The 12,471-nt window shown below is 38.6% G+C and overlaps 1 protein-coding gene across 1 annotated transcript in view; it reads right to left on the bottom strand.

The window, feature by feature from the left end:
* The window catches only part of ADAMTSL3 (ADAMTS like 3), a 187,643-nt gene that overhangs the window by 1,911 nt on the left and 173,261 nt on the right, over positions 1-12,471 (bottom strand). Inside the window, exons 25-30 of the mRNA XM_054387718.1 lie at positions 9,427-9,609; positions 7,747-7,866; positions 6,610-6,822; positions 4,022-4,205; positions 1,367-1,571; positions 430-539 (exon numbers count right to left, since the gene is read on the bottom strand). Of these exons, the coding sequence (XP_054243693.1) occupies positions 430-539; positions 1,367-1,571; positions 4,022-4,205; positions 6,610-6,822; positions 7,747-7,866; positions 9,427-9,609 (1,015 nt within the window). The remainder of the gene's footprint in view (positions 1-429; positions 540-1,366; positions 1,572-4,021; positions 4,206-6,609; positions 6,823-7,746; positions 7,867-9,426; positions 9,610-12,471) is intronic.

Genomic DNA, 12,471 nt, shown 5'->3' with positions numbered 1-12,471 from the left:
TATGCAGAGAAATACCTCATATTTCAGTAGCCATAAACTAGTAACCCAATTTAAATGGTCCCCCAAAATAAGGGAAACTCTTACTTTATAAAATTTGGGCAGCAGTAGACCAGAACAAAATGTACTATCAGAAGAGACTTAGTTCAGCAGCAATAAAAAAACGTTATGGCAGATTGTTCCAATTTGTGTTTTCTTTTTGGGATCCAGATTCTCCCACTCTATTTCTAGCTTTGCCACTAGCACAGTGGATGACTCCAATCAAACCCATTACCCTCCTTGGGTTCCTAATCATACAGAGGGTTGACTATCACTACCACCTCTCCTTGTGTTTGATACATAAAAATTTGCATAGTTATACTGCATTGACAATCTTTCATCTTTAGTTTGATCACTTAAAGAATCTAACTTGTACTGCATCAAACTGCATACCTCCTTCTTTCATCACAAGAAGAGTTTGACACCAAAGATCCATTACGAAGCTGACATATAAAGTGATGATGCTGCAAACCTACAGGGTGGTCAACACAGCGACCAGGACACTGAAAAGTGGGGAAAAAAAAAGGGTAAGGGCAAAGAAAAAGAAAAACCAAGTTAATAACAAGAGAATTTCTCCTGTAGGCAGCTACACATCTCCACCATAATTCATGATCTCCATTTCTCCTCCTTTAGCTCTATCACACCTCAGTTCAGATAAAGGCCTAGATAGATTCTGTGCACAACTTTGACATGATACTGACTTTCCTACCTATTCAGGAAGCTGACCCCCTTGCCTATGCTTTCATCATTTCACATCTCTAGTGCTACAAGTTCTTTCTGTAGCTCTGACAACCACAGCCTGTATCACAAATACGACATCCGTAATTCTCTTAATTCTTTACTTTTGCTCATTGAATAGTAAATAGTGTTAATAATTACAAAAATCACAATATCAACACAAGTTTACTGCACAAATGAAGAAGCAGAGAAAATACAAGAAAGCTGAGTTCTGTGGCAACTGGTTTTGCAGCACATTCATATATCCTTGGAGACTTCACAAATACAGCTATGCAAACTGTGTTCTCATAAGACTGCAGTAAAAGTGATATGCTAACTTAAAAACTGAACAGGTAGCAATGGATCAGCTTACAAAATACACTGAAAATACTCAGGTTTCAGATCACATCTTCGACAAGAAAAAGTAGCTCACACATCAAAAATTAAAAAAAAAAAAGAAAAAAGATTTTTTTAAATTCAGTGGTCTGAAAGGTAATTACAACTAGTGCATCAACTCCCTTTGTACAGGAGAAGAGATGTTCAGCCAGTGGTATGAAGCACATGGATGCACCTGTATAATATAGGCAGTTCCCAGACAAAGTCTGTAACTTACCTCTCCTTTTGCCTGTGCTGTCCCCACTATACACAAATGACCCAAGCAGGGTTTCCTTCCCACAGGACGACCTCTGTGTATGCAGGCAGCTGGTGGCAGCATCAGCACACTGCCACTGGCTCTTTCCTGCTGACAAGTTATTTGTCGATAGCGAAATCCATTGCCACAAGATGCAGAGCACTCAGACCATGGACTAGTTACCCACCTGTAGGATGCAGAGAAGAATTTATAGCAATGATGAAAAGCATCACAAACTTGCTGGTAGTTTGCAGTGATCTGTTTTCAAACAGAAATCCAAAGCACCTGTCATTGCCAGTTTTAGATGTGAGAAAAGGTAGAATCAGCTTCTTCAGTTATTAAGCAAGGTCTTGTAAATTCAGTTAACTGATGGCATCTAACTGTGGCTGAGTATACACTAACAGAAGCTACACTGCTTGTTACCCAGAAGGTTTAACTAGGTAAATCCTACAGATTCTGCTGGATTTCACATTTCTGCAGGAAGAACTGGGTACTTTCCCATAATGTATAAAATGAATATTACTATTTAGTTACTACTAAGGAGACAGGTGTTGTTCCATCAAGATCTTAACAAATAATGTCTTCAGCAGAACATATTATTTATTGATTAGAAGTTGCAAAGATTTAGACTGCCTTTGCAGCTAGGAACAATACTGGAGAAGCAGGAGATGGTAATACAATTTATTCGACTTGATCTTTCGATAAATCTGGACTGGAAATACAGAATGGAAATTTATGTATAGCACAACTGTGATAACAGAAAAAATATTATTTTCTCTTTAGAAATTTAATTTTCTTGCAGTCACACAGTTTATAACCACTCAAGGAAGATTAATTTTTATAGCCTGGACCTTTGTCCTCTTTTTCTCTATTATAAAGCTCAAGTACTTTGATGCAGCTTATGCACAGCCAGTCAGCAAGGCCCAAATTTGTCAAACACAAGCTAAATACATGCTTAAAACCCTGTCTTTGCTTGGCTGTACTTCTGTGCTGTGCTGAGAAGTGGTTAAACACATGCAAACACTTAGAACTCTAAGGGCCTATGACACTGATCCTACATCTAAAGCCTTTAGAATTTTATGGGTAGTTCCCAAAGAGTTGCCTTGGGATGAGAAGATCATGCACAAATCATGGGGAAATGGAAAAGGAAGTCTGAACATATTGCATTTGTCTCCCAGGTCAGTAATCATAGGGAAGAGAGAGAACTCAGAGGCATTAGGAATCACTAAGAACCAGACACAAGGCTAATCTCCAGGCATCTGGAACACTCTTCCTACACAGGAAGCGTGAAATACTTCATAAAACAAACCTGTATGTTAGCCTACATGTAATTCAAAGTAGAATTCTAGGGAGAGTTAATTATGTTAGTACACAAACAATTCTCCTCCACTGGTAAATACACACAGCCAAATTACAAGCTAAATCATTCTAATCATTTTATCAAGAGAGACTTTAGGTCCCAGTCTGTTTAGCTACATGAAATAACTGCCTTTTGTGGTTTGTAGTCTGGGTCCAATGATAATCAAATTGTTATGTCATGTCCCCTCAGAAGGCATGACCTTGCTCAGGCTCTCCAGTAGCCTCCTAACTCTCTGTCATGTGCTGTGAATGGCTGGACTTTAAGAGGGCAAGCTGCAACTGTGTCTGTGTGTTTCAATCTATTAGTTCTGTTTCAGTACTTTTCCACTGGCAAAAATTTTGCTTGTTACAGGCTGGCTGGAGTTCAGACTCACAATTTCAGATGACCAGTTCTTCTGGCTGCTAATAACGAAATATAAACTAATTTCTCCTGATATTTATCTGTTGCTATGTTTTGTGTATTTAAAACAGAGTTTAGCACATACTGGCAAGATGCAGTCCCACAATGTCAGTTAAGGCCTTAACACTTCTCTTCCAACATTTTCCAGTGACAGGCAGCTCCAAAATGCATGTATGACTTTTCATCCCTCACAAATTTTTACACTGCTGACAGTGATGGCCAATTCTTTTATGCAAGGGAAAGCACTTCTTTTGAGGACTCCTGTGGGACTTCCTGCTAAAAACCTAGAGCAGTGTCTTGATGAGCTGGAATGCTCAGTGCAACTCAAGAGGTCTAGAGGCAATGTTTTGGATTTTGGAATCAGAGGTTGTGGTATAAAGATTTTCTGTCCAAGATCACAATGTACCAGAGTTGATCCAGCAAGAAAATTTTCAGGAAAGGACATAGAGGGAGTGTAATACTGTGGTGAGTGGCATTACAGACAAATGAGGCATTCCACAGTAAACATCCTACTTGGAGCTCTGCTGGCTCAGGAGGTGAGCAGTGTGCATCCTGGCTGCTCTGAACACGAGTTTTTTCTGTGGTGGCACGGAACCAGCGTATCAAAATGTCTCAGAGAGACCTCCAGCTTAGTTTTCAAGGTGTTAGTGTGGTGGTAGCAGTAACACTTGCTGCAGCAGCATGGAGACTTGCACAGACCTCGTTTATTCAGCTTAATCAAGTGTTTCCCTGCTTGCTTGTGATCCATTTTCACCTCTCTCATGCTTCAGAGTTCATGATGAAATCAATCCCACATTTCAGACTCAGAAACAATTTCAGGAGATTGTGAGTGCATTTTAATACACATAGAGTACATGGAAACTAGGCAGAAATTTTACCTGGCAGGGCAGTCACCTGTGTTGCATAACTGGTAAATAATCACTGGCTTTTGCAGCTCTCTGCATAGTGATTCATTCACTTTTTGTTTCTCTGCATTCACACACTGTAGATTTCTGGAGCGGGTTCCTGAATTCCCACAGCTAGCAGAGCAAGTAGTCCACTCAGCATATTCCCATTTGTAATCTAAGAAATGCAATTGAAAGCAGTGTGAGAGAAGCACTATACATTCTGGTTGTGTCACATTTTAATTGATTTGGCAGCATATTCTTGTAAGCTAGACAGATACTGCATCCTCTGTAGAAAAGCAAATATATCAGCATTGTGAACAGAGACCATAAGCCAAAGCAGAATTTAGTCCACCTCAGTTTTCCCTGAAGTTCATCCCTTATATATGAGCATGAAGTTCTCTAGAAGGCAAATGGGATCAGCATATGTGCACATGGAGGGCAGAACCTGGCTCACAGTAGGAACTGATGAACTTCTTTTAAAACTTTCATAACATTTTTATACAATGAGCATTAAAAAGAGGAAACTGTAAATCAGGCTTCCCTAGGATTCCTGCTGTTCTACAGGAAGTTTATTCTGAAGAAAACTCATCTTACACCAGACACTTCACATAATTTCAGGATTTAAGAGAATCCTGTACTGTATTATAGAAAAGTATTTGATGCATAAATAATTTGCCACTGAGGAATCTGGCAAGATGAAAAAGGAATTTGTTTTAAAGAGCATTTTATATTAAAACCCAATCACCTTTAACAATTACTACCTTTATATTTAGTCAGAGTTCCGCACTTATCCCTTCCCCCATAATTTTTTTTGTCACTTGGTAAAAGATGAAGTACCATGCAATGTTGACAGATTTTTATGTGATCACAGAAGGAGTCAGATTTTTCTGTAATAACCAAAAATAATTGATAGCTACCAGCTGTGTCCACATGCTCACTCTTCCAGCACATAATGAATTCTTTAACTTATTGTTTTTCAATGTTTCCTTATTACTTCTGAATTTCTTAAAATAATACAAAAGGGTCTTTTTCAAAGTAGAAATAGTTAAATTTACTGACTGTAACTATGATGGAAAGACTGTATTGTTTGTTTAACTAGGATGATACTACTCAGAAGTGCCCTCAATATGCCTACTGTGCAAAAACCACCAAAGGAGACTTTGCAGTCTTACAAACACATGGGTATTTCAGTGATGAAACATTTACACAAGCATCAGAGTTAAAGCTCATGACTGAAAAATGGAATCTCCCCCAAATATTGACCAGCCTGACTGCAAAGGGTATTGGGTAACCAAAAGGCAGTCCAGTTAAAGACTACAGGTGGATGCTTCAAGACTTGGCTAGATCTGTTCAGAAATTCAGACTTTAATGAGATCTGTATTAGGAACAAGGCCTGAATGTATTTTTTTTTAAAAAATACTTATGGTATTTTCTGATTCAGTTCATTAATATTTTGATTTACTTTTGATTTAAAAATAAACATTTTGATCATAGATGTATTTCAGCAAAATTACTTTGTAAATGTAACTGACTCTTCAGTCCCATGAATACCAGAACCAATCTGATCCGCGTAAGTAATCCACTGGCAGCCACTGAGAATGCACATACAGACAGTATAGAGGATTGGCAAGAATTGATTTTACTGCTTGAGTCCTTTGCACATGAACAGGAAGCCAAATCACATTGATAGGTTAATAGATAAATCACATACAAAAACTTACAAATTCAACAGATTCTTGTTTTTAAACCTGATTTGCATTCCCTGGCTTTTTTTTTTTTTTTTCAAGCTGTTAAATGGAGTTTGGTGCTTTGTTATTGGATTCTTAATAGGATCAAAGTTCCTAACTCTCTCTTTTTTTTTTAAGGTCAATTATAATGTAATTAATTTCCAAAGCACTTTAAGTATTTAAAACTTTATAAAACGGCCTGCAGATACAGGCTAGTTATGTACTGATGCATATGCAAGATCCTTGTCAAATTCATCTATAAATCCTCAGTGGCACATTTGATAACCTAATAACAGAAAAGTAGTTTTGTGCAAACACTTTACATTAGAGAACATTACAAAATGTTCTTCAAAACATTTCAATTGATTTAAGTGCAGGGTGCTCTGGTACACTGCGATTTTTAAGGATGACTACAGTAAGGTGACTACTATGTTGTTGTAATGGTGCTAGAATGTGACAATTTTATTAAAATTATTTTGATTATAGCTAAGATATTTGTCAAGGAGACCTCAATTTCAGTTTGGTGGGCTACCATGGCAGCAATCTGTATGAATTGTTGAAGGGAAAGCTGAGGAAATCTGTCTATTTAAGCAGCAAGACTTCGAATCAGGCAACGTTCTCTCAGCTGCACAGGTAAGAAATGAGAACCCCTACATGGTACTTAGTTAGACATTAATTCCCACATCCAACTACAAGCATGGACATTGTCTATTGACCTAAATGGGACTATTCACATAGGAGAAATAAATAAATAATAATACTTTGCATATAAAAGCAACTTAGGATTCAGGAAAGTCTTTACAAAGAGAACACTTTAGAATTTAAGAATTTGTCATATAATTTTCCACAAACCTTCCTTCTTGACATTTACCCAAACTGACATTGGTTTTACACTAGCTGAAGTCCAGCATTGGAATTGTCCAGCAAATTGACCAGAGCTGGTGTTCACCTCTAGGATACGACCCCCAACCAGGGTTCGGTATTCCAAGCTCTTAACTTCCTCAACTGGACTGTCTCTGAAAATCCAGCGAATTGTATTTCTGTAGCTGGGAGGCACTGGGCAACCTACAAATCAAAAGCATTTTATCAGGATTTTCTAAACACATTGAAGCGTTTGTGATTGTGTACATGATCGTGTGATTCTACACAAAAGATCTTACCAGTCTAAAAAAATTCACTGAAGGTCAACCTCTGGCCCAAAATCCAGAATACCCCTTGATGGGTATCAGCTGTGTAAGGTGACATATAATTACCACAGTTCTTTATATTCTCCTTTTCAGTAAGTTCTTACAAACTTAACTTCTATATGAACAAAAGGGGTGGAGGGAGTAATTATTTAAATGGAACAAAGATATCATCCCAGACTCTACAATATGCAAACAGGTTTGTAATGAAAGAATTTCTGTCTGTTTTGGAAAGGAGTTATAAACACATTAAATGAAATTAGGCACAACCCAGAGGTATTAATTTAGACAGAAAAACAAAAGAACAGCTCTAGAGTCCAGCTGAATCCATTCCCAGGGTTTTCAAGTAAAGATGAAAGCAAAATTACACAGCTTCAGTCTCATGGTGAGTCACCCAGCAATGCCTAATGGGTCATCATTTTTAAACATTCTTTGAAAAGCTGAATCAAAAAATAATTGTGTGTCTTACTTGGAGGTTCCCTCCCTGGTAAAAGAAAGCTGAGATATAATTAGGAAATCCAGAAGCCCACCAAACCTGGACTCACAGGAATTACACTCACTTCTGTGTGGGGTCCTCTCTATTGTAAGGAAATCACAGAATCACAGAATGGTAGGGGGTTTGGAAGGGACCTCTAGAGATCACCTAGTTCAACCCCCACCTAACACAGATACACCTAGAGCAGGTTGCACAGAAGCATGGCCAGACGGTCTTTGAAAGTCTCCAGAGAAGGTGACTCCACAACCTCTCTGGGCAGCCTGCTCCAGTAAATAATACAATTTAAATGACAAAGCAGAACAAACTTACCTATTCTTAGTGGATCCCCGGGTACCACACTGACATTTGTACCAAGTCCAGATGCCATTAGGACACGTTTCCTTCTGCTTCCTTTTGATAACAAAGTGTTGTTCTCTGTAAACCTTTGTTCTGTAACACAATGCATAAGATCCCTCCTTAGCAGCAATTAAATTACTATGCTAAAACAAAAAAAAGTCAATCAAAATATCCAACATGTTAGTTATGAAGCAAAAGGATAATAATGCTTTGGAATTCTTTAAGTTCAACTTCATTTATATAATCATATAATTGTCAGGGTTGGAAGGGACCTCAAGAATCATCCAGTTCCAACCCCCCTGCCATGGGCAGGGACACCTCATGCTAGATCAGGTTGTTCAGAGCCCAAGCCAGCTTGGCCTTAAAAACTTCCAGGGATGGGGCTTCTCCTACCTCCCTGGGCAACCTGTTCCAATGTCTCACCACCCTCATGGTGAAGAACTTCTCCCTAACATCCAATCTGAATCTACCCACTACTAGTTTTGTTCCATTCCCCCTAGTCTAGCACCACTCAACATCCTATAAAGCCCCTCATCAGCTTTCTTGTAGGCCCCCTTAAGATACTGGAAGGCCACAATAAGGTCTCCTCAGAGTCTTGAATATGCAAAACAGGGAAATGCAGAAATTGTTTGTAATGCTTATGAGAGTTTCTAAATTAATTGATGGAATTTATTAGAAAAATAAGCCTGTAATACTCGTACAAGACATATGATGCATTTCCTGTTTCTCAAGCTAAATTTATTAATGAATTACCAGTTATTCACATACAGAAATTCCAAGAATAAGGCTAATTCCTCTGTTCCATTAGGTGGAATTATGACAAAGTGCTGCAGCAGGAAAAAAGAAATAATCTAAAATTTCATTATGTACAGAGATAGCACAATGTATGCAGAATCCTATGCATATCACTATAGCAACTTCTCCTTTTTATCAGACAAAATAACTGCCAAAAATGTGGGCATTCTGTCAGTAACACACAGTCCTTGCCACTTAGCACTGCTGTTTTAATGAAAGTGCATTGTATTTTTGATTCTCCTCCCAGAACAGTTCAAATCTTTTGTTATATTCTAGCTTCCCCCTGATCATTTTACACTGGTTCAACATTTTTCCTCAGTGTGCAAAGCCTTCTGCATGTCTGTGTGCACAAGTAGCAAAAAAACAAACACCACCAAAACCCCAACCAACTATGAAAACCACAAGAAAAACCCAACCACAAAACCCCCCAACCAAACAAACGAAAACCAAACAAGACCCTGAAATGAAAGCCTTTGCTTTCACTTCACTGCATTTCCTCACAGATTTTCTGACTACCTCACCTCTGCCCCATTTGTTAGACAAAAGCACTGGAACAAAGTAATATGACAGTGCATTTAGTTTTCCAGTGTGTCTGCTGGTTTAAGGGCTGGTATTTGTTGCCTGGAAAAAGGAACATGGAATAACTTTTGAAGAAGTCACAAGTCAAACCATGTGCACCTAGATCCACTATTACAGGAAACAGAATACAGAACAGATTCCAGGGAGTCAGATGCAATAAAAAAATACCAGGTTCATAATGAAGTGTTAAATATCCCCCCCAACTATTTTATTGGTTAAATTTCATAATCGAAGAGGCTCAGTGTCATTATCAGTAAGGATTTCTCATTTAGCACTTACCAGTTAAGTGAAGAACAGATGCAGCTTCAGCTTTTCCAAGAGCATTAGTTGCTCTGCAAGTGTATGTTCCTGCACTGTCATAGGAAACATTCTTCAGATATAGAGAGCCATTCAAAACCATGAAAGAATTCATTTGTAGAACATCGTTCTTCTTAAACCATGTTACATTTGGTTGAGGAACACCTTTAAAATGCAAATAATTAAAACATTTATTGTGAGAGATAACACACTGGGTTTATATTGGTAACTATTGCCATAACACACGAGTATCCTTAGTCAGTTCAGGGATAGTGTAAGCTAAAGCAATGACATTGCAGCAAAACAAGTACTTTCTCCACTCACAGCAAAACTTCTCAGTTGTCAGCCTTATTAATAATTCAGCAGCTCACTAAGATTAAAAGCTAAGTACTGTAAGGCAGGCTCACAGAATAGCTTTACAAACTGCTGCCAGTCCTACAAAAGCAATGTGCTCATGTGTCTTGCTACTGAAAGGCAAGACCATCAACTCCAGTCAGGACCAACTCACATAAAAGCATCTTTTCTTTTATCAGCATCCCAGGATATATACAGGAAGGAATACTTAATTTCTAATTAAAAATAAAAGGGGTGGGGAAAAAAAATGAGAAAAATATTTCTCTTCAAGAAAAAAAAGATGTATTTATCAATTAGATTAGAAAACACACATAGCCAATTTCTGGCATAAATGCTCCTGAAGACTTCTCCAAGTTGCAGATGCCTTAGACACGACTTGTAACAATGTGGTGTGAATGAAAAGGAGCAGACCGACTGACAACCAAACAGAGGGCTCAGTTGTTCAGCAAACTCATTCACCATGTTAAAGAAAGCCAAAGGTCTATCAGCATTCCTATTACAATGCTTTAACACCAAGAAACTCAGCAACTGCAGATAACTTGTCATTCTAAATTTCAATCAGTGAATGACTTTGGGCGCTTTTTTTTAAATTAGATTATTTCTGTACTGGCACAGTACTGTCTCTGCGGGAGGAATTCTACTGTTTTATTTTCCTCAAACACTTGCCTTGGAAAAGATACTTTGCACGTTGGCAAGCCAGACATTTCATTGTTTGTGCTCTGGTTGAGCAGCTGCAGCAGAAGTGCTCTTTCAAAGCTCCAAGGTCCTAGATAAATCACTGCCTAAGTTTTGACATAGTGGCCCAGCAACTAGCTGCAGAGGTGCACAAAGGTGCAAAGCACAAGGTTAAGTCAGAGCACTTAAACTGTCTTTCACCTGGGCTCTTTTTTTCACTAAATATATTAATTAGTGCTCAGTGATGACTACCAAACCAGGTTCTGCTTTAGAATGTCCCCCTGAATTTGGAAGTTTCAGCCATGTTGAATGCTAATTCAATCTCCTCTCTTCACAGATCATTGTGCAGTATTACTTTACATGTGATGCCTTCATGATGTGGAATAGTCTTTAGGAACAACTTCAACATTTCGATCACTGGCTTAGCACTTCCAATGCACACCTCAAGTTTTTCCTTTACTGTAATAGGAACCAGACATATTTTTTGGAACCTGCTATTTCACTGAAGGGAAATCTCCCACCACCACTTTGTCTAGAAGGACAGAAGAGAGAAACACTCTTCTGCATAATCACAGATTTTATTCTAGACAATTTAGCAGCTGTTCAGTGTTTTTAAACTCCTGAGATTGTGTTTTACTGAATAAAACTACATAAAACAAAGTACAGATCTACAGAGTACACAAGGGTCCAAAAATCAGGCTGTTTTTCAAATTTCCAGAAGCAGCTTTATGCCACTTCAAAAAATCCTTTTGGAATTAGGAAGAGGTCTTGTTTTAAGGGTCTTTTTTCCATTTTACCCCAGCTTTCTGGCTAAAGTGTATCATTCTCAGACATATTTTTCCTTTACAGTGTACTTTCCATGGCCATTCAGGCCATATTTAATATACAGATGGGCTGATGGGGTGTGTTGAGGATGCTGAGCTGTTCTAATCTAAGGCCTAGAAGTTTGCAGCCAGAATACCCTCACTGACACCAAAATCCTGCAGACCAATCAGAGACAAAAATAAGCCAGAAGCAGTACTGTTGAGATGAAACTGAAGTCAAAAGATTCAAAGTCAAATTCCACAAAACACAGAAAGATTCAAATTTAAGCATTTTATCTGAGCCTGTATCAAACTTCAGCCCAGTACTGCCCCATAATATGGTCCTCTGCTCACACCACAGCATTCACAGAATCACAATGGTAGGGGCTGGAAGGGACCTCAAAAGATCATCTAGTCCAACTCCCCCCAACCAGAGCAGGATCTCCTAGAGCAGGTCACACAGGAACACATCCAGGCTGGTTCTGAGTATCTCCAGAGAAGGAGACTCCACAACCCGCCTGGGCAGCCTGTTCCTGTGTTCTTCTGAACTTGGTTTGTATCCTAGAGTTTATCCCAGAGAAACTACTCTTCTACCCATGTCTCATTCAGAGATGTACCTTTAAATGAGGTACATACTTCTGCAGAAGTGGTTTGCCTCTCATTTTAAGTTCAAAATTGGGTATCTGCCTCACGTCTCAAACTCACAGCAAATGATTCCATTCTTTCTCCAAAGAGCTGCACACATTTCTCTCTAGGGAAAACAAGCATGTAACACACACAGCACACCCCCAAGTAAATCAGACCATTCTTCAAGTGAGTAACGTGGATATGCAAACAAATTCTAGGTCTAAGGAGCAGCAGAGTGAACGGAGTCCTATATGGCAGTCCAGCAATGAGGTAACTGAAATGCACAATGAACCCACCCCAGCAATCTTAGGAGTGCTGTCACTTACAGATAAAATGGTGGGGGTGTGTGGTAGAAATCCATTAAAAACTACCAGTTAAATACTTCATAGAACAAACATTATTATGTGTTACATGTGGTTATCACACACTGTCATTCTGAGTTCATGTCATGCCAAGGTGCATCCATAAAAGTGAGGTTCTTTAAGCTGAAAATAGTAACGGGGAAAATAACACTTCTAAATTGTATTTTTCCCCAACTACTGAGAAGCAAGATTTTTATCTAAGAGTT

This window comes from Indicator indicator, chromosome 16, assembly GCF_027791375.1.
Source record: "Indicator indicator isolate 239-I01 chromosome 16, UM_Iind_1.1, whole genome shotgun sequence".
Lineage (NCBI taxonomy): Eukaryota > Metazoa > Chordata > Aves > Piciformes > Indicatoridae > Indicator > Indicator indicator.
Note: the sequence above shows the minus strand (reverse complement) of the source record. Positions and strands in the feature narration are given on the sequence as shown.